The sequence below is a fragment of the Panicum virgatum genome, chromosome 5K (genome assembly GCF_016808335.1).
Source record: "Panicum virgatum strain AP13 chromosome 5K, P.virgatum_v5, whole genome shotgun sequence".
In the NCBI taxonomy this organism is placed as follows: domain Eukaryota; kingdom Viridiplantae; phylum Streptophyta; class Magnoliopsida; order Poales; family Poaceae; genus Panicum; species Panicum virgatum.
In genome coordinates, this window is record NC_053140.1 from 36,179,405 (window position 1) to 36,205,632 (window position 26,228).

At 47.9% G+C, this 26,228-nt stretch overlaps 1 protein-coding gene and 1 long non-coding RNA gene across 2 annotated transcripts; one reads left to right on the top strand and one right to left on the bottom strand.

Moving 5' to 3' along the window:
• Nucleotides 1-11,837: 11,837 nt before the first annotated feature.
• On the top strand, nucleotides 11,838-25,852 carry LOC120707188 (beta-galactosidase 2-like). The gene is made up of 19 exons (XM_039992027.1): nucleotides 11,838-12,402; nucleotides 12,572-12,667; nucleotides 12,775-12,887; nucleotides 13,184-13,250; nucleotides 13,350-13,442; nucleotides 13,529-13,672; nucleotides 13,861-13,949; nucleotides 14,053-14,158; nucleotides 14,240-14,327; nucleotides 22,943-23,061; nucleotides 23,158-23,322; nucleotides 23,502-23,671; nucleotides 23,750-23,859; nucleotides 23,944-24,053; nucleotides 24,150-24,260; nucleotides 24,344-24,445; nucleotides 24,534-24,739; nucleotides 24,817-25,135; nucleotides 25,225-25,852. Exons 1-19 carry the CDS (start codon nucleotides 12,235-12,237, stop codon nucleotides 25,342-25,344), a joined length of 2,496 nt encoding a protein of 831 aa, XP_039847961.1. The 5' UTR covers nucleotides 11,838-12,234; the 3' UTR covers nucleotides 25,345-25,852.
• Nucleotides 20,638-22,689, bottom strand: LOC120707189. Its single transcript, XR_005688871.1, has 3 exons — nucleotides 22,445-22,689; nucleotides 21,408-21,482; nucleotides 20,638-21,153 (listed from the first exon to the last, which is right to left on the bottom strand). It is a non-coding gene; the product is annotated as an uncharacterized LOC120707189 (long non-coding RNA).
• Nucleotides 25,853-26,228: the final 376 nt, after the last annotated feature.

Genomic DNA, 26,228 nt, shown 5'->3' on the forward strand with positions numbered 1-26,228 from the left:
GCCCGTGGTATCCACTGCCCCTGTCTACAACAAATTACTCGTTCTCTAAAGTGAATTCAACAAATGTAGTCATGTAGTTCCCCAAAATGATTACTCCCTCCCTCCGACAAAGACTGTTCGTTTATAAAATTTCAGACATATTACTAGTAGTAGAAAATATCCATGTTACCCCTAATTAACTATACTAGTTTGTGATTGAAGACCGTATTGTTTATTTCATCCCTAGATGTTCAATAAATGCAAATGTATTGGGACTATAAAAGTAACATCTACTTAAGTATTTGATTGGCTCCATACTCTTCTCTATGCGATTATTATTTCTTGGTATTTGATATTGCTTTAATTGGATGGACTTTACTACAACCATCTTTGTGGGATAAAATTTAAAATATAAATAAATATTCTTTATGGTACGGATTAGTATGTTCAATTAGACAGGATCGCAGGAGGAGGCAGTGTAGACTCTTTGCTTTACCACAAACCTCGTTCGCATAAACACATTGATCGATGTCAAATTACACCATTCGAATATATGTTCGTAAAAGCTGGTCAATTGATCATTTATACATGCTATGCTAGTCACACAACGATAACATAATATCCACGATTTAAATCTACTATGTTGCCTCCAAGACATTTATCCACATAAGCTAGGTGGATAATGCAAAAATCTAGAACGAGTCGTGGCGTGGTGGACAGCTCCTAGATTGTTTGGAGTGATCGGCCCAACTAGGTTCTGGGCCTGATTGGCGTTCGCTTTCGCCTAACACGTTTTGCTATGTCATAATTCCTATGAAAAAATATCAACATGCATAGAAATTTCACGGGCTTAATGTTAGGCGCCAAGCAGCTAATAGAGAAGTATTTCTAGTCATTTTAGATTTCTAGATTCATATATTTTTTGCTATATATCTACATATATATTATATTCAAATGCGTAGTAAAAGTTGATTTAGAAAAATCAAAGTGACTGATAATTTGAAATGGATGGAATAAGTAGCGCAGATGTGAAGCCCATACTAGGCAGCATGTTCAGTTGGGCTTGTTGCCGTTCATTTGGTTGGTGTAGCAGTGTGTTCTTTCTTGTAGTCCACCTGGGGCTTGAGGCCGAGCGAAGGTTGGTGGCCCAAAAGAGTGGGAAGGACCTACTGAAATTGAAAGGAATAAATTTCTGGCCCACGCACATGGGATCAAACTAGGGCTGGACGAAAAACTCGTAACTCGCTAGCTCGCTCGACTCGCTCGTTAATGGCTCGGCTCGAGCTCGACTCGTTTTATAATGAGCCAGCTCGTTTTATAACAAGCCAGCTCGTTTTATAACGAGCCAGCTCGAGCTGGCTCGCGAGCCGCTCGCGAGCCATAACGAGCCAGTTAATTATGAAGCCAGCAAATTTAAATGGGTGCATTGTTAAAGACAAAAAATTCTAATGACTCATATTTGAAGAAAATGAGTGCTGCAATGTTAAACAAATTTGATAAATATTTGGAAGAGAAGAACAATGTCATGGTTATTGCTACAATCCTTGACCCTAAGTTCAAAATGATATATATTCAGTTCTATTTTAGTCAGCTTTATGACTCCTCGAGGTATGAACAAGAGGTTGCTTATATAAAAAATGAGTTAGAATAGTTGTATAAGAAGCAAGAATTGGAACAATGCTGGAAAATGGGTAAGAAGAGCAGCATAAGAAGCAAGAATTGGAACGAGCCAAACGAGCTATAACGAGCCAAACGAGCCATACTCTGTGATGATGTGTGTTCATATTGTCTCTCTACATTGGCTCGCGAGCCAAACGAGCTAGCTCGAGCTCGCTAACGAGCCGAGCCGAGCTAGCCTGCTGGCTCGTTAGTATAACGAGCCGAGCCGAGCCAATATGTTAACGAGCCGAGCTATAACGAGCCGAGCCATAACGAGCCGAGCTGGCTTGATATCCAGCCCTAGATCAAACCAAACAGAAGATATCACTGTGAGCGCTCCACTAGTACTTCTTCCTCTCGTTCTTTCCAGGCGCTACAGTAAAGCCAGGCGACGCGAGACTGTGAGAGGCGATTCTCGTTTTCCTCCGCCGATTCGTCGCCTCCCTCGTCTCTGCCGCCCTTGCTGGCGTCGGAGAAGGAGGGGGTTCGATTGAATCGGCGGCGCATCTGTTTTTCCCTTGTGTATATTAGCCATACAGTAGGTTGGTTTCCGGTGGCGCTGTGAGGATGGCCGCCGGTTCTTTTGTCCCATGGAGTGGAGCTGATGGAGGTGGTGTCGGTGGATCCGGTGACGTCGGTGAATCTGATGCTTCCTTCTTGGGTGCTGCTCCATGGAAAATAAGTTTCCTCCTTGGTGGTGCGGGAAAGGTTAGCGTCTTCGTCGATCTTTGCTTTAATCTGCTCTGGAGGTGGGTGTGTCTCTCCCTGTGTTGCTGCGGCTCTCGCGTGCGACGCCGGAGGTGTGCAGAGGTCGATGCCAGATCGTTCGTTGGCGTGGGCGTCTTCTGCATCTTTGGTGGTTTCCCGTCACTGTGAGCAGCAACAACATCAGGTTCGGCTCCTTCCTTGCAGGGGCGGAGCCAGGAATTCCAAATGAGAGGGGCCAAGCAGTCATTTGGAGGGGGCCAAAAACTAATTAGAGGAATTATATAGTGTAATTTTGTATTTAATTAGAGATTCTAAGTGGAATTAATGGAGCATTAGGGGGGCCAGGCCCCTGCCCGCCCCCCATGTGCTCCGCCCCTGCTTCCTTGCCTTCGTCGTCGGCGATAGCTCTGGAAGGTATGTTTACCAGCTCGATGAGATGCCGGGTTGGTCTTCGGTTACCACCTTTTCTGGTGGTTTAGGTCCCCTTCGGGGTTCTTCGTCCTCCGGTGTGTTGGGGACTCTGGTATTTGTGGCGTCAGATTCTTTGGTATCCGACGATGTTATCCAGCCGGCTCGTTCAGCGTCAAAAAAGCAAGTCGAGTTCGATTTGCTGCACAAGATGGCAACAAAAAAATTGTGTGACTTTCGCCGAAGAGGTGGTCGGCTTCAGGCAGCATCATCCGGCCGCCGGTGGCGAGAAAGACCGGGAGTTTACAAGAACTGAGCTGTAGTTTTCTTTTCTTTCAAGGGTGTTCTTGTAAGTTTTGGGATGTAACCACCAAAAACTTTATATGAAATATAAACCCGGTTTTCAAAAAAAAAACAGAAGATATCACTGTATGCCGGTACAAAAACAGCCGGTTGCTTTCCGGGGCAGGGGGGCAGGGCAGACAGGCACTCCGTGACAGGCGGCGCGATTCGATGGCGCCATGAATCTGCGAGAGAAGATAAACCTGCAGCCGCAACAAACACGAAAAGTTTCTGAAACTCTCCTGTTCGGCTTGCTGGAACAGACTTTGCGTGATGAGCTGCCTTGCTGGAGTAGCCATCTATTTCCGGCCTTTTTTTATATATCTAGCTTTACAATTTCGTGAAAACTCGTACAAATCACAATAAAAAAATCGTCTAAATTCATCAAAAAAATCACACAGGTAGATGATATGATGATACATAGTCTTGTAAAATATCTTGTCCAAACTCGACTTCGTTTATGAGATATAAAAATAACAAATTTTTAACAAATCATATGGACAACTTCTTGGCTTGAAATTTGTTCTTTTTATATCTCACAGACGAAGTCGAGTTTGGACAAGATATTTTACAAGATTGTGTATCATCATATCATTTAGATGCGTGATTTTTTTTGAATTTAGACGATTTTTTTATCGTGGTTTGCACGGATTTTCATGAAGTTATGATATGTTTCCTTTTTTATATACGTATTGTGTCGCCTCTTTTTCATATCGACAAGGAGGAATGAAAGAGCAGAGCAAACCCGTCTGTAGAATGTAGTTGTGAGTTGGCGGTGAAGAAGTCCCAAGATACATGGCTGGCTGCCATGGCATGTGGACATTCCTGACGAACCGAGGACGAGAGAGGAGATGTAATGCCAGTGCACGTGCAAGGCTACGCACTACGGACGGGCAACTTCGCCGTCGGTGCGATCGAGAGCTGGAGATCCACGGCTCGTCGGATCATGTTTGGCCAAGGAATCAGACGGTCAGTTCGGTAGGGACCATATCGTCAGGGTAGCTAGATAGGGCAATTACATTACAGATACGCTAGCTAGTCCCGGAAGCAGCTGTGATGGGAATGGGGAATGTTGGTTGCCTGCGCAGGTGCACATGACCGATCGCTCGCCGTCCATCGGAGTCCGACCAATCAACTCAGCTGGGCCTGCCTGGAGACCGGTCGTGGATCCCCTCGGCCGCAGCTCATCCCGAAGCCCTACCTCTCAAATGCTACAGGCGCCGGACACCGGAGAATGCTAGTATGCTACAGTACACTGCAGTATGATTGTGCCGTGTGCTCCAGGCACCTGCTTCAGGAAGGAAAAGATCTTCAGTTTTGGTAACGGTAGCCCATGATTGCTCAGCTGACGTGGTGCTTCAAAACAGTCTGCTCGATCTGCGGCCACTGGCTAAAAATTAAACAAAACGAAAAACAGTGAGAGCATGGATTAGTTCTAGGCCGGGAACGATAGAGATAACAAGAGATATAACAATAGACCGAATATCAATTTAAGTTGAAAACTATTTGCAACAAAATAAACTCATAATAGATACAACAAGAGACCGAGAACCAATTCATGAGTTTAGCAGAGGTGTGGATTTAATTTCAGTCTCTTGTTGTATCTATTTTGAATTTATTTTATTACAAATAGTTTTTGACTTGAATTGGTTCTTGATCTCTTATTATTTCTACCATTCCCAGTTTGGAATGAATCTATATGCAGAGGTCCCGCCCTAAGCGGGGGGAGCCGGACAGGCCGTTCGGCAATGGATCCCGCCCGTCCAGGCGTCCATGCCGTTGCCATGCAGGGAGGGGGTGGGCATCGGCATGATATGGCCGCCGGCTGCAGCGGGAGGCGCCGCGCCCGCGCCGGCCACCCAAGAATTTTTTTCATTGCTGTGCACGTTTGTACGTCAGAGTCGTTGCAGTCGCGCAGCCTGTGTTTGGATGGGGCGAAAAAAAATTCGCGAAATTTTTTCGTAAAAATAAAGTCTAATTATAAAAGTATCTCCATAACCATAGTCATTGTAGCAATACTATTGTATCTAATTATAGATTAATTAGACTCATTAGATTCGGCTCGCAAAATTGCACCTATCCGAAAAAAAATTTACAACTTCATTTAATATTTCATACATGCAATTTTCATGATTTTTTTCCACCGCTAACCAAACGCTGGCAGACGGTACGTACGTACGATACGAGCATAAAATTCAATGGCCATTTCTGGCTTGGCAGGGACAGACGGACAGGCAGCAGTAGAAGAGACGCACGGGCCAGCCCAGCAGGTCGCCAGTTATCTGCCAGCAGAGCCAGCGTAAAACATGCTTTCACGCATCGGCTAACACAAATGCATACATAATCGGTGCTCAAATTTAATTAGTTGGAGGTATCATCGAGATGCCTAAACTTTTATAATACATATTCAGATCTTAAACTTGCTATGTGATATCCAAATCACATTAACTTAAACTAAATCGATAGTTATATAATTTGTTAAAATATAAAATTATATATAAAACATAAACAAATAAAATTAGAAAAATAAAAAAAGGAATACAATTTGGAGGAAATATTGATAAAATATACAGGCATATATAAGGTTTTGAAATAAACTTTCAGAGAAAATTTAGAAAATATAAGGTTTGGGCATAAAAATCTAGTTCCACATGTAAGCTCAATATATCAGTATACACTTCCGCTTCTATAACTTAATAAATAGTAATTTAGACTTCACGTGATATGATTGGAATGTTTGAGGATATGAACATGCATTTTAGAAGTTTGAAGATGTAGATGGTATTACGAGTTAAATTCAGGAACCGGCAATGCATTTTACTCTTTTTTCTAACCTATCGCTATTTGCAAATGATCTTAGACGACCGTGAAGTGAAACCAGCACCGGGGACCCGGAAGTAGTGATTTAAATCAGGCGACTTTTTACGATGGTTAATTGTACCAAATGACTTTTTACTCGAGCAGAATGATCAGAGATGTTGGAGTTATATAAGTTTTCGATTCCAGTCATAGCTACACGACTGTGATCCATCTTGAATTCTTGATCGAGTAAGTAATCACTACCGGAAACCGGCTCTTTGCGGTGTGCCTGGTAGTTTGTCGTGTGCTTTCTATCGGGCACACGACAAAGAACCTCTTTGCCGTGTGTACACACAGTAAAAATATAACACACGGTGGAGACATGCTTTGGGACTTTGCCGTGTGTTTTATTTTGGCACACGGCAAAGTAATAATTTTTTTTGTCTTATCACCTCAAAATTTTTTCTACTCTTCACATACAATATGTGGTACTCCATGTTAAAATTTGGTACATTTTTTTATTTATTTGTTATACTTAACTAATTAATTTAATTTTAAGCAATTTTTGAATCAAGTCAAATTTGAACCGCAAGTGATTCAAATAATAGAATAAAATGAGTGAAAAATGATACTCATGTTATTTAACCTAGTTTGAGGCGTTACCCATCAAATGAAAAGAAATTTCGAACATCCTGTGCAGGAAACACAACCATGAAGTGTGTCCGAATGAATTTAAAATTCTAAAAAAAGCAAATGAAGTCAAAAAATTATGAAATTTGCAAATATCTCATGATATCATATGTGGAGGCTATGATAAAAATTTTAGTGAATTTTGAAATTTTTTCACGTACGATGCTTACAAATGGAAACATATGCGAAGAAGAATCAGAAAGTTCAGAAGGATACGGTTAAGTTTGGAGTGAAAGTTACGATTAAATTTTGGTTTGACTTCGAATTTTTTTTCTATAGGCAATAGACAATTTAAATTGTTTCATGTAAAATTTTGGTTATTTTATGGAGTGGTTTGATAATTTTAATTTTTTTTCAATTAAATAATATAATTTGAATTCGAGCTTGAAACACATGACATAATAGTTTTTCCACATAGAATCATCAAACATGAATAGTTGAGTCACTTTGGAAGGTAAAAATTGTGACAAAGTCATGCAAATATTAAATAGTGAAACAAATTGAATGGTACAAAAATTAAAGTTAAAAAATTATTTCAAACATTCTTTGCTGTGTGCCAGATCAAAGACATACGGCAAAGCAAGAGTTTGCCATGTGCTAGATCAAGGCACACGGCAAACAACTATACTTTGTCGTGTGCTCTAGATTTGGCATACGGCAAAGTTAAATTCAAATTTCGTAAACGACCTTGGATGGAGAAACTACCAAAATGAAAGTTGTAGATCTCGAAAAGTTATTAAACTTTGTAGTTGTCAACTTTTTAATTTGAATTCGTTTAGGGCCTCAAACAAATAATATACACTCGGTTTAGTATAATATGTGGGCAAAGAAAATGGAGTATGAACACAAGTGACTGTGTGGTGTAGTGGTAGAGAAGGTTACACGTGAGAGAGATCGTGAGTTCGAATCTCGTGGGTCGCATGGTGTGCAAAAAATGTTGCAACTTCCAACTTCGGTGGAGCCGGTGTGTGGCTGGCCAGTGGGGTCCTCCCCGAATTTAAATCTTTTTTGTTTTCTATTTTTAAAATCAGTTTTCTAAAAACTTTTTTGCTGTGTGTAGCACTCGCAAACTTTTTGCCGTGTGCCCGATAAATAGCACATGGCAAATGATCTCTTTGCCGACGTCTATTTGTCGTGTGTCGTTTGTCGTGTGCAATATATGGTAAAAATTTTGCCGTATGCAAATGAGTCTTTGTCGTGTGCTTTGAGCACACGGCAAACAGCCGGCCTCCCGTAGTGAATTAAGTATGCTCCAAGTTCATGGACTAGATAGTACTGCTCAGAATGGCCGTTGCTGATAGTGGCTGCCAATAGACATGGATGACTTGGTTGCAAAGCCATCTCTTCCATAACCACCTCGTACACTTGTTTTTGTCACTGTTCATCAACAACAACGTACGTACATTACGGGTCTACAGGAGGTCAGATCTCCCTACCACACGTACATTAAAGCATTGGTAGCTCTCCATGGCTCGAAGTATAGTAGGCCCCTTAACGCGTTAGTTATGGCGCAGCTATCGCACCTTCGTACTGTACCGTGCTCAGCTCAAAATAAAACCTTTGTTGCTATTGAACAGGACACGACCGACCATGCCGCCTTGCACGTGATGCCACGCTAGTGCCTAGCTAGTATGCCAAAAGCAAGTAGTGTCCTGTCACTCAGGCAGTTGAGAGAGCCGACGGTAACAGGTGTAGACCCGAGCCAAGCTTGTTACCTCTTTTCCTTTTGGGTAAGCCTGTTACTGTACGATTGATATTCTAGTACTGGACCCTTTTTTTAGCCACATACCCTGTTATTATTATTATATATTTATAACCGTAGCCTTTGTACTTTGACATGCTCCAGTATATGAGATGATGAGGCCCACATGCACGTCAGTGAGTGTGTCCAAACGAAACGGCGAGAGCGAGACGATCTGGAGCGAAAAACCTTTGGCACCGTGCGTTGCTGTGCTGATGTGAATTGTCATGTGCGTAGGGTGCTTTGGTTTCCTTTTATGTAACAACAATAAAGATAGCACGTGATGGAGGCGGTGAAGAAAAAGGGGTTACAGCCGGCAGATCGATAAATATAAATGGAAAGTGGTGGGCGCCCGAGACGTGCCATGCACACGCATCATCATGCACCACACGATACACGTACATAGCCGGCCTAGGCAGCGGTTGAGCTCGCATACATTGTACTATCACACGACCAGGATCGGAGGAGGTCGTCCCATGCATCCATCACCATCGTGGCACTGTCCGTGATGAAAACTGAAGCAAGAACTTTGGCACTCAAAGCTGTATAGTACGTAGCTTTGCGTGCACGACATTAAGTGACCGCGCGCAGATGTAGTATTTACCACACTATTAATTCTATCCATTCGAGACGGTACCTACGCAAAGGCATATTTTGCCAAGATCAACAAATCATTCAATATGATCATACTATCTATTGTTATCTCTATCTCTACAGCTAAAAAAACTAATTGAGGGAGAAAAGTTTGGTGCGACCTATAGTTGGCCAAATGGGCCGCCCGGCACGACCCGACCCTAGTCTGGCTCGCGTGCCGGGCCGCCTGGCGTGCTGATTCAGCGGCCTTGGGTATCGAACCCCATTTCTTCCGTCTTAAACCACAACCTAGCAAGAAAGACATAGCGGTAGTAGGAGGTGCCGGTCCTCAGGTGCGTTAGGGTAGGGACAAATTTTACATCCCATACAAATTGCCCGGCAAAATTATTGATTGGAAGCATAAGTGCTTCTATGCCGAGAACCAGGATTCCTCCCTCTCAGAACGGACAACTGGTGCTCCATGCCATTTCGCGCAATGGAATGTGGAACCTCAATCTATGTTCCAAGTCAAAGAATTGTTGGATTGGATCAAAGATTTCAGAAAAGAGAATTTGACTGGAGCATCGGTTGTGATGTCATGGATGGCAAGGAGATCGAATTCAGCCCCTTGAACAGTGATGCCATTTGGTTTTTTTTTGCTATCGCAGGGTGAACGATCCGACTCGGTACTTCCGAGCGAATCTCAGAAGATGAAGTTATGCGTCGAGTACGTCGAGTGCTCGACATAGTGTATGGTGTTCCGGTGGTGCCGGCAACATATAATTCGAGAAATCCACCAAAGGAGGTATGTAAGATCTGCCTTCTGTAGTTAATTGAATGTTTTTCCTGATCTTGCCATATGTTAATGTATAGGCTTCTGTTGCAGGATAATATTAATGTATATCGAAGAAGCCCTCCTCTTCCTGAAATCACATGGCCAACGCACCTACTTCCAAGTGTGCATGATCCTCTCTTCTTGAAATCACACGGCCAACGCACCTACTTCCAAGTGTGCATGATCCTCTGCTGCAGCAAAGGCGACAGCACGCTATCAAATCTCCTGATAGCATGGTCGTGCCCAATTTTGACCTGAGCTCTTCGTCTGCATACATTGAGGAAGGTTTTGGTGTCAGAGGAGGTGGTGGTGATGTGTGCGTGTGGGGTGGGGTGGGGGGGGGGGGGGGGTGGATTCTCTACGTGCGAGCGTAAGGCGTCTTCATCTGAGGAGGCCAAGTACGTATTCGAGTGCTTGACATCACTTTTTTTTCTCAAATCTCAAGGTTTGGAGATTTACTTGCTTTTTTCTACATTTTTTTAGTCCAAAGTCATCAAGATTGAGGACAGACGAAATTGCCCTGTTTGGTTCTCTAGTACTAGTTGTACTTGAGAATTTGGACCATTAATTACTGGTATTAAATGAAAGCAATTTGCAAAAATAACTCTGCAATCCTGTGCTACTTCATGAGAGAAATCTAATGAGGTCTTTGACCGCGTGATTAGAGGATGGGTACTGTAGCTAATCATTGATTAATTACCGTCATTAGATTCGTCGCGAAAAGTTACACACATCCATAAAAATTTTTATAAATAGACTTCATTTAGTATTCCATGTATGCAATTTTTTTTTCAAAAAACGTGCATGCTAATAAGTAACATGATCCAAACAAGGCATGATACTGGAGTGGGCCTCGATGTGTCCTACACTCCAGGTGGACACATCAAGAGATCCGGAGACCATAATGTCGGAATTTGCAGACTCCGGCGAGTGGTGGAAGTAGCACTCCAGTAGAGCAGCCGATCCCCGTGATGCTCTCTAAAAATGTTTCCCCTCATGTAAATTGATATAAAAATTATATTTATGCACGCGTGCAAGCACACAAATTTAAAATGAAGTAGCTATTAGGGTTATACGGTGAACACACATTTTGTATTTGGAAAATAAAATAACCTTTTTGGTTAATGAAAAGTATATAACCAATTAATTTAAATAGATAAAAAAATTCAAAAAACATGACAAGTGAAAGGTGTGAATATATTTTGGATGAACTTGATTTCGAAGAAAGAACGATCGAATTTTGCGCTTTTTGGCCCTGTTGTAAATTATTTGTAACGAATAAACGGGCAACTAACCAATGAAGAATTGTGTTTGTTTGGGATGCATCGTGAAGGCGGGCTCATTTTCTTCTTCCTCCTTTTCTCTCTTTCCCTTCTTTTTCTTCCTCTTTTCTCATTCTTCCCCCTCTTCACTATGCCAAAATTTCTTAGGAGGACGGGGGAGGGCTCCAATGAACAACATGGTGGTAGGGCGTGTGAGTCTCCTTGCCCCCAGCTGGCTGCGCCCCTGAAATGAAGTACTGGTTGTTCCTCTATTCTCTCTTTTCCTTCTTCTTCTTCCTCTTTTTCACCATGCCAAAATTTGTTAGAGGGCACGTCCCTAAAAAATGAAGTAAGGATTGTTTGGGATGCATCGTGAAGAACTCAAAGTATGAGAAAATGAAATGATCCTTTTTATTTGTAAAAAACCTGGAAATTTTAAATAGAGGAAATGTTTTGTTTAATTTATAAACATGAATTTAGTTTATGAACACGAATTCTTTTCTTCTAAAAAATGAAATATCCGATTTCATAAAAACATCCGAGTATGGAACCTTTGCTTGTTTTGTTTTGTTTGGCGGGTGAGCCGGTGGCAGCAGAGCAGCCGACCACCCCAGCCGACCACCCCCACCAAGATTTGACCTGTCATATAAATTCGCGCCTCCCTGGCTCTCCCACGCCACTCCCTCCGCGCCAAAAAGTCTCTCACATTGACGACACCAGTCCCAGGCTGTGGGCCCATCAATGCAGTCACATTCTTTGTCCTCCTTTCCTCTTCTTCTCTCTCTAATTAACAACGCTATTAGTTGGACTCCCAGCCTCGCTCCGTTGCTAAAGTAGCGTGTGATCACGCTCCCAGACCCCTCCTAGATCCTCGTGGCCCCTTCTTGTGCAAACACATTTTTTATTCAGATCGAGGGGCTACAGGTTAATCGCTAATCAGCCCTTCCCTCTCAGATCCCAGAGAGAGAGAGAGAGAGAGAGAAAGAGGGGGGGAGAGAATCAGCAGCAAAACACGCGGGAGCAGTGTGCAAAAGAGGTGTTTGGTGGCTTGGTGCAGAGCAGCCGAGAGAGAGAGAGAGCTCAGTGAAGCGGCGCCTCACTCCGGGCGTCCGGTGGTCCGACCTGCTTCTTCCAGTGGAGGGAAACCACCGGAAGGCGCGGCCTTTTTCTTGCTTTGCTTCCGCCTTCTTTTCACTTCCCTCCCTTTCCTTTCCTCCCCCCCCCCCTCCCCCCCATCCATGGCCCCCGCGGCGCCGGCAGGCCTCGCCGCCGCCGTGCTCGCGGTAGCCCTGCTCGCCGCGTCGGCGGCGGCGGCCGTCACCTACGACCGCAAGGCCGTGGTGGTGAACGGCCAGCGCCGGATCCTGCTCTCCGGCTCCATCCACTACCCCAGGAGCGTCCCCGAGGTGCGCCGCACTTCCTTTCTGTTCCCCTTCCCTTGCCGTCCCATCCGGCACCCCGGCGCCTGCCGTTCCTTCTCCCGCCGGAAATGCGGGCTCGCTGGGGTCCGCCGCCGCAGTTCGTGGAGCGTCTCTGACTCCCCTCGCTTGCGTGCTTGCTTCTTCTGCCTTGCAGATGTGGCCGGATCTGATACAGAAGGCCAAGGACGGCGGCCTCGACGTGGTGCAGACGTACGTCTTCTGGAACGGCCACGAGCCCTCCCCTGGACAGGTAGTTAGTTACCATTGCCGGAACACAAATTGCTGGTAAAAAAAAGCAGTTGATTTCCCCCTCTTTCGCCGCTGTTCTTGATTTGGTGGTTGCCTGCCCATGCGCAGTACTACTTCGAGGGGCGGTATGATCTGGTGCACTTCATCAAGCTGGTGAAGCAGGCCGGACTCTACGTGCACCTCCGCATTGGCCCCTACGTCTGCGCCGAGTGGAATTTCGGGTAACGGGAACTTGCTTGGTTTTGCTATAGTTTTGTGTGAAATGTTTCTGGCGGCATTGATGTTCTTGCTTGTATACATGTGTTTCGAGTGAAAGAAGAAGAAGAAGCAAGTGCTGGTAGTTTTGGTTTTCGAAGTAGTTTCTATGCTCATGGTAGTTGACAGTTAGTGTTAGAGAGTAACAACTTATTCCTGTGCTTTGAATTTGGTCAGCGAGGAATAATTAACATAGATCCATTGATGTCAGGGTGATGTGAAGTATGCTAAACTATGTTCCTTTCCCTCCTTTTGGTTGCAGTGGTTTCCCTGTTTGGCTCAAGTATGTCCCAGGCATCAGCTTTAGGACTGATAATGAGCCGTTCAAGGCAAGAATCGATAGACCGCTCTGCTTCTCAAATATTTCTCTTTTCTAACATTACTGCAATCTTGGTAATTTTTTTTAACCCAGGGTCAATCTTGAACAGGCTGAGATGCAGAAATTTACCACGAAGATTGTTGACATGATGAAGTCAGAAGGGCTCTTTGAGTGGCAGGGAGGGCCAATCATCCTCTCCCAGGTATGTGTGCAACTCATACATTCTAGGTCTGTATTGATGCCATGCTTTTGAATGCAACCTACCTTTGGATTCCGTTGTCCTTCCAGATTGAGAACGAGTTTGGGCCCTTGGAGTGGGATCAGGGTGAACCAGCCAGGGCCTACGCGTCGTGGGCAGCTAACATGGCACTTGCGCTGAACACAGGTGTTCCATGGATCATGTGCAAAGAAGATGATGCGCCGGATCCAATTGTATGTCTTGTGCTTCCTTTCTTTAACAATGCACCTTGGCCAGCATTTCTTTAATGTGCTGGGGTCTGACCTTGTGACCATTGTCCATGAAAGGAAACTAATCATGGTTTGGATGATTTGCTACCCCCCACCCCTCTCTTTGTACACTTATACACTAAAAAGGAAATTGCTCTGATCCAATATTGCAGATTAATACGTGCAATGGATTTTATTGTGACTGGTTCTCCCCGAATAAACCTCACAAGCCTACCATGTGGACTGAGGCTTGGACAGCTTGGTAATTTTATTTGCTTTCTTTTCCTAATCCAAGAAGCTAGACACTTGTTGTTTCTTTTTAATCTTTCTCCTTATGTATCTCCTTTGTCTTCTCTTGGGTGCAGGTATACAGGTTTTGGTATTCCAGTTCCACATAGACCAGTAGAGGATCTAGCATATGGTGTTGCCAAATTTATTCAGAAGGGTGGCTCTTTTGTTAATTATTACATGGTAACTTCCATGATTTGTGCTTTGCAACTGAGACTTATTACCAAATTATTGATTGAATAAGTTTCTGACACCACCTTTCAGTATCATGGAGGAACAAATTTTGAGCGCACAGCTGGTGGTCCATTCATTGCAACTAGCTATGACTACGATGCTCCAATTGATGAATATGGTGAGTTGAACACAGTCTGCTTTGAGCAAAGGCATGTATTTTGTAGTTTGCACCAATCTCCTGTCATGTAAGGATCACTACTACACATTTTTACCTGATACAGTTATATATGTAATTCAATAGCTGCTATAAGGTTGATTTAGCTTTGCTCTCCAGTCATCTTGAATGAAACAAAGGTGTAGGTAATGTCTGGCATGTTTTTCTATTGACAATGTATTGGAGAGAATATTTTCTGTATTCCTCCAACCCTAGAAGGGTGGGTATATATAATACCTACACATGGGCCTCTAGATGGGCCTCTATACACATGGGCTCAATATACTCCAACACCCCCCCCGCAGTCTGAACTACCGGCGCAGCGGTGTTCAAGACTGGACAACAAGAAAGCTAACACCCCCCGCAGTCTGAACAACCGACGCAGCGGTGTTCAAGACTGGACAAGATGAGAGTACAAGAAGAGCACACAAGGGCTAATCCCCCCCGCAGCCACAACTAGCCACCGGCTACGTTGAGGCTGGATCGAAACTCTGAGAAGGTCGACGAGGGCAGCCCCTTGGTGAAGATGTCAGCAAACTGGGAGGTAGTCGGGACATGGAGTACCCGAACATCGCCGATGGCGACTCTGTCGCGCACGAAGTGTAGGTCGATCTCCACGTGCTTCGTTCGCTGATGCTGGACGGGGTTGGTGGAGAGATACACGGCGCTGACGTTGTCGCAGTAGACGAGCGTGCTCTTGGCGAGCGGGCTGTGGAGCTCCGCCAAGAGCTGTCGTAGCCAGGACGCCTCCGCCACGCCGTTAGCGACAGCCCGGTACTCCGCCTCGGCACTGGAGCGGGAGACAACCGGTTGCCGCTTGGACGACCAGGAGACCAGGTTCCCGCCCAGGAAGACGGCGTAGCCGGAGGTGGAGCGACGAGTGTCCGGGCAGCCAGCCCAGTCAGCGTCGGTGTAGACTACCAGCTCAGCAGAGGACGAGCGGTGAAGTACCAGGCCGAGGTCCACAGTGCCACGGACGTACCGGAGGAGACGCTTCAGCGCAGCAAGGTGTGACTCCCGGGGATCATGCATATGGAGACAGACCTGTTGAACAGCGTAGGTGAGATCCGGCCTGGTGAAGGTGAGGTACTGCAAAGCGCCGGCCAGGCTCCGGTAGGCAGTAGGATCATCCACCGGAGCACCCAGATCAGCAGGCAGTTTCGCCTGAGTGTCGACTGGAGTGGAGCAGGGCTTGCAATCAGTCATCCCAGCCCGCTCCAGAATATCGAGGGCGTACTGCCGCTGGTGAAGTAGAAGACCAGACGGGCGAGGCTCAACAGTGACGCCCAAGAAGTGGTGGAGCTGACCGAGATCCTTCATAGCAAACTCCCGCTGCAGAGAGGAGATGACATTTTGAAGCAACTGCTGACTGGAAGCTGTGAGCACAATGTCGTCGACATATAGCAGCAGATAGGCAGTCTCATCCCCACGGCGGTAGATGAAGAGAGACGTGTCAGACTTGGCCTCGGTGAATCCCAGTGTCATCAAGAACGTGGTGAATCGAGAGTACCAAGCCCGAGGAGCCTGCTTCAGTCCATAGAGAGACTTGTTGAGCCGGCAGACCATATCCGGACGACTCGAGTCCACAAATCCCGCTGGCTGAGAGCAGTAGACAGTCTCTAACAAGGTGCCGTGAAGAAATGCATTCTTCACGTCCAGCTGGTGCACAGGCCAAGTGCGCGATAGCGCAAGTGAGAGGACCGTGCGCACCGTAGCGGGCTTCACGACGGGGCTGAAGGTCTCATCATAGTCCACACCAGGCCGCTGAGTGAACCCCCGGAGAACCCAGCGAGCCTTGTAGCGCTCCAGTGTGCTGTCAGCCCGACGCTTATGCGTCCAGATCCACTTGCCAGTCACCACATTGCAACCAGACGGACGCGGCACGAGGTCCCACGTCTGGTTGGCAAGAAGAGCCGCGTACTCCTCTTCCATCGCGCGACGCCAGTGAGGATCCGCCAAGGCGTCGCGGACAGAGGAGGGTACCGGAGAGACCCGCGGCTCTCCCTCGGTGGCGGAGAGAGTCGCGGCCTGGGACGCCATCCGCCGAGTCACCATGGGATGGATATGCCGAGGATCCCGATGGAGGACTGGCGGGTGGTACACCTCCGGCTCGGCTCGAGAGGAAGCCGGAGCTGGCGGCTGCGGCGACGGCTCCGGTGTCGGCGTCGCAGAAGCCTCCGGAGCAGTAGGTGGCGCCGGTGTCGACGCCGAACGGCGCCGGTACCCCTGCACCGGCTCCGCGTACCGCTGTGGCGCCGGGTTCGGCGCCGAGCGATGCCGGTACACCTGCACCGGCTGAGCGTACCGCTCAGGTGCAGTGGAAGGCACCGGGGCCGCGCGTGGCGCAGCGGGAGACACCGGGTCCGTGCGCGGCACGACCGGAAGTGGTGCCGGTGCGCCGGGAAAACCTGCAGGAAAAGGACAGACAGGTAACGGTGGTTGAACCACCGGGTCAGTCGGAAACAGAGACGCGAGCTCGGGATCAGAAGAAGGTGTGGAGGAGGTGGAGTAGGGGAAATCCGACTCGTCGAAGACGACGTGTCGGGAGATCAGAACGCGGCGAGAGGTGAGGTCAAAGCATCGGTACCCCTTGTGGTCAGGGGAGTACCCGAGGAACACACAACGAGTCGAGCGGGGCGCCAGCTTGTGAGAAGCGGTGGCGGAGGTGTTAGGGTAACACGCACACCCGAAGACCCGAAGGTGGTCGTAGCGAGGAGGGGTATCGAAAAGAGCGTAGTGTGGAGTGGGAGCAGGAGAAGCAGTGGACGGAAGGCGGTTGAGCAGGTAGGTGACGGTGTGGAGGCTCTCAGCCCAGAAGCGCGGGGGGAGAGAAGCCTGGATCAGAAGGGTGCGCACGACGTCGTTCGTCGTGCGAATCATCCGCTCAGCCTTGCCGTTCTGAGGAGAGGTATACGGACAAGACATACGCAGCTGAACACCCCGAGACAGGAAGAAAGACCGGGAGGTGGAGGCGGTGCCAGGTGGTGGAAGAAGGCGTCACGGCAAAAGCAGAAGACGTAGAAGTCGAAGGCGAGGTAGCGGAAGCAGGAAGCCGAAGAGTGTAAAGGGGCCCCGGGCTGTCACATCGGAGAAGTGGACGCCGGGAAGCCGAATCCTTCACAGTAAGACCAGAGGAGTCAAATTCGATAGAACAAGAGTTGTCAGCAGTAAACTGGCGAATAGAAAGAAGGTTGCGAACCATTTGAGGAGCAACAAGAACATGAGGAAGACGAGGAGCAGAACCCACGGCGGTGACAGGAAGGTAAGATCCATCACCAACCATGACAGAAGAAGGACAAGAGGGGTGTGGGGGTCGGACAGAAGATAGGATACCAGCATCGGGAGTGGTGTGGAACGAGGCGCCCGAGTCGGCGATCCACTCGGTGCTGGTCGGCGGCGCCAGTCCCATGGTGCTGAAGGACTGCGCCAGAGCGGCCTGGTCCCACCCCCCAGGCCAGGTCGGCTGCTGGCTGGGCTGAGCGGGCGGGGTCCAGGAAGGCGCGAAGAGTGGAGCAGCGCCAGTGAACATGGCCGCCGGCTGGAGCTGAGGACGAGGCCCCCCTCCCGGACCCTGGAACGGCCACATCGAGATGCGCCCTGACCATGGGTTGCTGAAGGATGGCCAGGGCGTACCTCCGGCGGCAGGGGCGGGAGCCGGAGCCGGTGTCGGCGCGCCCCGACGGCCCCCACCGGTACCGGTGTTCCCAGAAGCAGGGCCACCAGTGCCACCACCACCCCGTCGCCGGCGACGTCCACGGCCCCCCCTCCTCCGGTCTGCCCGGCGGGAGCAGCAGCAAGGAGGGAGGTGGCTGGAGCAGCGGAGGAGGCCGGTGGAGTAGCAACGAGCGCGGCGGGGGTGGGCGAGGACAATCCGGGCGCGAGACCCCTGGTGATCTCCTCGAGGGCGAGGTCGTCCCGGACCTGCAGGAAGGTGGGGAAGGGCCTCTGGCGAGCGATCCAGCCCTTCAGGTGGTCGTAGGTGCTGCTCAGCCCCCGCAGGACATTGAGCACCAAGACCCGATCGGACACTGGATCCCCGAGGTCGTGAAGAGCATCAGCCATGCTCTTCATCCGCCGGCAGTACTCACCGACGGAGAGGTCCCCCTGCACGAAGGTGCGGAAGGTGGCGTCGAGCTGGAGGGCGTGGTACTCGGCGTTGCCGAGGAACTGCCCCTCGAGCGCCACCCAGGCCTGCCGCGCGGTGCCGCCGTGTGTCCTGACGAGGTCCTGAAGATCCAGGGAGATGGTCCCGAAGATCCAGGACAGGGCGACGCTGTCGAGGCGCAGCCACGTCACGTCACGCGCCTCGATCGGCGAGTCGACGAGGGCGTAGCGGCGGAGGGTGAGGAGGACCTGGTCCCGCCAGCGGCCGTAGGAGGAGGACGCGGGGTCAAGGAGGACGGAGACCAGAGCCCTGATGTTCTGGACGCCGGCCGCCTGGAGGTGGAGCTGGGCGACCATGGGGTCAGTCGGGTCGTACCGAGCTCCAGATCCAGCGTGCGGGGCCTGGTGGGAGGAGGAGGTGCCGTGCTCGAGGTCGACAGGCTGGTTGGAGGAGACGCGGAGGAAGCGCTCCGCCTCGGCGACCCGGAGGGCGAGGGCATCGGCCGTGGCGCGCTCGCGCTCCCAGGCGAGGGCAGCCACGCGGACCCGCTCCTGCGCCGCTGAAGCTTCCGACTTGGCGGCGAGGAGTGCCGCAGCAAGAGCGGCGTCGGCCTGCTGTCCACGGAAGGCAGCGGCGGAGAGCGGCGCATCCATGGGAGGCATCCCGAGCTCGGGCCACGTGGGACCGGCGGTGGCCGCGGCTGCTGCGGGCTGCTTGACGGCAGCAATCGCAGCTCGGTAGGCGGTGACGGCGGCAGCAGCGGCGACGGCGTCGTCCGGAGCGGCGTCAGAAGGCCCACCCGCGCCCGCACCCGCGCCAGGAACGTCCTGGGCGGCGGCGGCGGCGGTCTGGGCGGCAGCGGTAGCTGCAGGCCCTGCCTGGGCGCCGTCCACGGCCCCCTGTGCGGCGGCGGCGGTCCACCCCGCGTCTGCGGCGGCGCCAAGACCCGCCGGGGCGGCCAGGGCGGCGGCCCCAGGGCGGATCTGAGCGGGAGGTCCCGCGCCGGCGGCCGCAGTGCCGCCCGCGGCTGCGCTTGCGCCGGGAGTACCCGCGCCGGTGGCAGCAGCCATCGCGACGGCGGCGTAGGGCGGCCGCGGGCCAGCCCGAGCCCCGTGCGCAGCAGGGGAGGACAGGGGCCAGGCGGCGGCGGCGGCGCCCGGCGCAGGGCCCCCTACGCCCGGAGCAGAGGAGGAGGGAGGGAGAGGAGGGAAGGAGGAGAGAGGAAGGGAGGGGGCCGGCGGCGCCGGCGGCGGCGGCTCCTGCGGGCTGGACGGAAAAAAAAACAGAGGAGGCTAAACCTAACCCTAGGCTGATACCATATTGGAGAGAATATTTTCTGTATTCCTCCAACCCTAGAAGGGTGGGTATATATAATACCTACACATGGGCCTCTAGATGGGCCTCTATACACATGGGCTCAATATACTCCAACACAATGGCTACAAGCTACAGCATGGTAACTAATATTGAAATCCACTGACCCTGCTAGTCTAGGAGCTGAAATGGTTTTAATTTAATCTAAACTCCTAGTATTAAAAGATATGATTGGGTCAGACATTGTTTTGACAATCAAAGCACATGCAACATGCATTACTGACTCGAGTTTTGCTCCGGTGATCCCTTCCATGAAATTCGCACGAATATTAATGCAGTCAATTAATTTTATTTTTCCCACCTGGGCACTGTTTGGGCCCAGCCCTACCCGGCCCGTGCCCTGATCAGGCCGGATCCATAACCGATCCATTCCATCTAGAAAGCAGCCGATCCATTCTCATCTCATGCTCATCTTCAACCAGGCCTCTCTTGCCTCACTGGCGTGATGCCCCACCGGAGGCCTGCGACCACCACGGACGGAGCGATGAGGGCGGATGAGGGCTGAGGCCTGCCACACATCTGGAGCGATGAGGGCTGGCACCTCCCTTGCGTGTCCCCTTCCCTCGTCGATCTGATTCCATCAGGTCTCGTGTGTCATGTCGATCCGATTTCGTTGGACGCGCCGGCGGCATCACAATTGACAATGTTGTACAATTTTTCATCCATGCGGTTCTCAATCTTCAGTGGCGCAGAGTCTGCCCTGGCCTCAACAGCTTCAGAAGGGTCTCTTTTTCATTTGCCTTTCCATCAGGGTCACACTTTGCTTCTCCCGGCAAATAGCATGAAGCATTGTAGTACATGAACATAGGCCACATAATCTTACAACCATCTTATAGGCCATTTGTTTTCACCCAATTCAATATACAGAAATTCACAACAATATGTAGCCACTAGGAGGCAAAGGCAACAAACTCCTCGTTCAATATTGTTTCCAGACTTAAGCAAGGTTACACAACCTACTCGGTTATTATTGTGAGCAACAGTTTATAGCAGGGAACACTAACACCTACTGAAACCAAAAACCACAACAGCTTTTGTTGCTTGTCACATTACAGGAAACTCAGCCATGGCCATGCTCACAAGTTGCCAGCAAATTAGCATGTGGGTAGTGATCAGATCCCCAGCAAGCCCCTAACCATTTTGCAGATCTGCAACAACACTTGCACAGCCTAGGCTCCCTCTTCAACACTGTGTATTGTCAGGTTTCTCATCAAGTTGCCCCAGCCACCAGAGTTGCCGAGAGATGCGCCCAACTCCGCAGCATGGAAACCATCTAGCTCTACACCATCTCCATTGCTGGCACGGCTTTCTCTGAAAACTCAAACAATTTCTTAGCTTCTACATGTCGCAAAGTGCAGCAGGAGTTGACATATAAAGGGCTGCATGTAGCTTATCGCAGATCCAAAACTTGACTACTGATTCAAATTCAACCAACACATGCATCCCTATAATGTCAGCTATAGTCGAATGCACGCTCCACAGTACTAAATTGTGCTAATAACCAAATGAGAAATTCTCTTTCCAGTGTGGTCTGCAAAAATTTGTAAAAAGGAAAATCCCAATACCTAATCTGAAACCAAAAGATTGATCTGCATGACTTTAGTTTGGTCCACCCTCCTCATCCTTTTTGCAGCTGTTAACTGCACAAACAGAACAATATATTACCAACAACGGTTTCACAGCATAATAGTTTGGGAAATACTAAGAATGATAGAAAATAGGATAATCTGCAGAAATGAATATGCTAAGAAGTGAAAACTTGAAATAGGCATGAGTCTGCACAAACAACTGATTTATAAAAGAAAGGTCAGTATAATTACCAGAACTTACAATTGAAATCAGATTAGTTATGTCTAGCTTAAAATTTCTATGCAGATTCATGCCAAGGATGAAGTTTTATGATGAACTAGGAACAATCAAATAATGTGTGTTATAAACTGAACTATATACGATCACTAATATTTTGCAAGATCCAAATTTTGCACGACACACAACAGTTCTTCTAATTTCAAACAATTATCATGGCAAACAACCTACTACCCATATTTTTTTTGGCATGTTTTGGAGCAAGCAAATGTCACAATGCCTCGAAATAATCCCTTGTTGCGTAGTGCAGCACCTAAAGCCTCATGGTGAGAGTTAGAAATTAGAATTGAAGAGTCCTTTGCAAATTTAATTAGTATATACCCATTCAATTCAACAGAACAGAAGCCATTTTGGTACTAAAATCTGGCATAAGATCAACTAGATTTATCCCTATTATGCATTCACAAAGCATATTGTCCTGAAACAAATATATAGAGTAGCAATGCTTGATTACTGAAGTAACTACAAGGTTAAAGATTTACAGTTTGGAATAGTGGTGGGGGGAAAATAAACCATGGCAGCCTCACCGACTGAGAGATGACCATACACACAGGTGGGAATGGAGGCAGATCGGCTTCTGGATGCAGTGCGGCCCTTGTGTCTGTGCTCCAGGTCCAGCAGAGAGAGGGAGCCGCCGTCGCGCCCGACGAAATCGGATCGGGGTGATGCGCGAGGGAGTTGAAACTGTGTGTGTGTGGGGGGGGGGGGGGGGGGGGAGATGGAGCTGTCGCCGTACCCGACGAAATAGGATCGGCGAGGGAGATGTTGGCGGCCGTCGCTCCAGATGCATGACGCCGCTGCGGCTATGGGCAGCAAAGCTCGTGCCACACCGGCCATCGGTGGTGGTCGCAGGCGATGGCGGCAGGCCTCCGGCTGGGCAACACATCGGTGAGGCAAGGGAGGCTGGGGAAGAGGCGGCGCGGCACTGGCAGCTGCGGCCGGCTAGATGCATGTGTGGCGCGGGTAGAACAGATTGACTGCTTCCTTTTTTTTAGTGGATCGTCTGCTTTCTGGTGGACACGGGTTGAACCTGATTAGGGCACGGGTAGGCCCGGGCTCAAACAGTACCCAGGTGGGAAAAAATAAAATTAATTACTAGTTGTTTTAAGTTTCGTGCTGCTTTATGGAAGGGACCACCAGAGCAAGACTCGACTGATTATGTTTCAACCATTTATGATTGAATGATCCCTCTGTTGACCAAATTGATTTGAGTCACCCCCTGTCACTTCCTCAGGCTTGTTGAGAGAACCAAAATGGGGTCACTTAAAGGAGTTGCATAAAGCTATCAAGCTCTGCGAACCAGTCTTGGTTGCAGGAGATCCGATTGTTGCTTCACTTGGAAATGCTCAGCAGGTTGTTAACTATTACAACATTATGTTCACTCTTTATGCACTTTATCCCTATAACAATATTTTATCCAGGACTTATTTTTTTATAATTCCTATTTAGGCATCTGTTTTTAGATCAAGCACAGGTGCTTGTGTGGCCTTCCTTGAGAACAAGGATGAAGTATCTTATGCTAGGGTAGCATTCAATGGAATGCATTATGATCTACCTCCCTGGTCCATAAGTATTCTCCCAGACTGCAAAACAACAGTTTACAACACCGCCAGGGTGAGTCTGAGTCTTTTTGTTCATTTTACAAGTCCACTTGTTATTGCTCTACATGAGTTGCTTGCTTGAATTGGTTGTTTATCCTATTCAATTAGTTCATGCAGCATTTCCTTTGTGATGCATACCTTTTTATTATTTTGGAGAAAAAACCTTTTGTACTGATATGTTCATTTATACAGGTCGGAAGTCAGATCTCACAAATGAAAATGGAATGGGCTGGAGGATTCACATGGCAATCATACAATGAAGATATAAACTCCTTGGGCGAGGAATCATTTACGACAGTGGGTTTATTGGAACAGATAAATGTGACAAGGGATAAAACCGACTACTTATGGTATACGACATCGTGAGTACTCTTATCTTAACTCAGAAAAATCTATCATTAGTTTTTGTGATTCGAAGATGCTAAAGGTTTCACTTTTAGTGTTGAAGTCGCTCAGGATGAACAGTTCCTGAGCAATGGGAAGAATCCAACTCTAACTGTTATGTCAGCTGGTCATGCTTTGCATATTTTCATTAATGGACAACTAACAGGTAAAACAAAGGATTCTCTCCCTTCTTTCCCTCCCTCCCTCTCTTTCTAATTGATTTTCAATATGCTCTCCAATTCGTTGGCAGGAACTGTCTATGGAAATGTGGAAGATCCAAGATTGACATATAGGGGAAATGTGAAACTTTGGCCAGGCAGTAACACCATTTCATGCTTAAGTATAGCAGTCGGTCTCCCGGTAAGTGGACATTTTTCTTGACAGCAGATAGTGCTCTAGTACTGGTTGTGAGATGTATGTGTGTTGCGAGATTCATTCTATTAACCTTCATTGCAGAATATGGGAGAACATTATGAGACTTGGAATGCTGGAATTCTAGGTCCTGTGACACTGGATGGCCTGAATGAGGGAAAAAGAGATCTCACATGGCAGAAATGGACCTACCAGGTTACTTCTGTCATTGTTATGATCCTTAACCCTATGTATGCTGTGCTGAAGACATGAATGTAAACAGCTCTGTACTTGTGCAGGTTGGTCTGAAAGGTGAGACTTTGAGTCTTCATTCACTTACTGGAAGCTCATCAGTAGAGTGGGGAGAACCCATGCAGAAACAGCCTCTGACATGGTACAAGGTATTGAGGAAATTCATAATTTCGATTGCTTTCCATGTGGAAAAACATTATTTTTCAAAAAGATCACTCATTTATTTATTCTGTGCAGGCTTTCTTCAATGCACCAGATGGGGACGAGCCATTAGCTTTGGATATGAGTAGCATGGGTAAAGGGCAAATCTGGATAAATGGACAAGGTATCGGACGGTATTGGCCTGGCTACAAAGCCTCTGGAACCTGTGGAATCTGTGATTACCGTGGAGAGTATGATGACAAAAAGTGCCAAACCAACTGCGGTGACTCTTCTCAGAGATGGTACGCACAGGTTACTGCATCAATATCCATGAAAAGTTTACAATTGAAGCTCTTACATTCACTTCATGCTTGTTCAGGTACCACGTCCCTCGTTCATGGCTTAATCCGACGGGAAACCTTTTGGTTATATTTGAGGAGTGGGGCGGTGATCCTACCAGAATCTCGATGGTGAAAAGAACCACAGGGAGTATCTGCGCTGATGTCTCTGAATGGCAGCCATCAATGAAGAACTGGCATACAAAAGACTATGAGAAAGCCAAGATCCACCTCCAGTGTGATCATGGACGGAAGATAACTGAGATAAAATTTGCCAGCTTTGGCACACCACAGGGCTCCTGCGGGGGTTATTCTGAAGGAGCTTGCCATGCACACAAGTCATATGACATATTTTGGAAGGTAAATGATCTGCAAACACTGGTGGACCGGTCATAACTTTAATCTCGTATTTCTGTTTATACTACAATTAAAATTGGTGTTTCTTGCAGAACTGCATTGGTCAAGAGCGTTGTGGGGTAAGCGTGGTTCCAGATGTATTTGGTGGGGATCCCTGCCCCGGGATGATGAAAAGGGCTGTTGTTGAGGCTATATGTGGTTGTTTCACATAATCCATATAAGCCATTGGTTTCTACAATAATGTCACCCAATCAACCTTCTGGCAGGAGGTGAAAGTCGCAGCAACCGCGACACGCAGACTGTCAGTAGTTACAGGAATTATTTTAGGTGTATGTTAGATTTAAGTATCTATATCTGTATGTAATTTAGCCTACACAAGATTTTGCATGGGATGGTTAGGACTCTTACTCTAGGTATGAGAAATTCAGGGTTTTGGCCCATCTTAGACACAACAGATTGGTTTGGCTGGCGGAGGGTGGAGGGCGCAGGTGGGACTCTGCTCATACCTGAGTCCATGTGCGAGATGGCTCTTGGGTTGGAGGACGCTAAGAAGCAAGACTTTGGTTTTCAATTATCTGATTACTCATTTTAGCTTATTGGAGGGATGCAATGTAATGTTCAGGGCCCATCATTCATGCATGTACTGTGCTAGCTAGTGATCGAGCAGCAAAGGATATCTGGTTCAGATAATAAATATGAACTGTGTCCTATTCTGTCTTACTACACCTATCTGATTCTGTACTTTGTTGCAGCAGCGGAACTGGAAAGAAATTTAAAGGGCGGCCGAACAAACTTCGATAATACCTGTGGATATAAAAATTTGTCAATTTACACTAATTTTTTATCGATCATGCTAATATGCACTAGTTAGTCAAGGTATATATTATATAATCATACAATGGCAGTTCACAGAAGAAAATAGAAGCATGAGTTAATATGTCTTATTCATTTTAGTTTTACCTCGGTTTCCTACAAAGATTAGACCTAATTTTTTTAAAAATCTATTCTAGTCCTCCCTCTGTCCCATGAAAAATGCAATTCTGAGTTTGAAAAAAAAAATTCCACAAAAAGTGCAATTCTAGATATTGGATCTCAA

Excerpts from the sequence above, each read along its gene's own strand:
- LOC120707188 (XM_039992027.1), top strand. The coding sequence starts at position 12,235 with ATGGCCCCCGCGGCGCCGGCAGGCCTCGCCGCCGCCGTGCTCGCGGTA. Across the intron at positions 12,888-13,183 it reads TGCGCCGAGTGGAATTTCGG|TGGTTTCCCTGTTTGGCTCA; the intron begins GTAACGGGAACT and ends TTTTGGTTGCAG. Across the intron at positions 24,261-24,343 it reads GGCAGAAATGGACCTACCAG|GTTGGTCTGAAAGGTGAGAC; the intron begins GTTACTTCTGTC and ends GTACTTGTGCAG.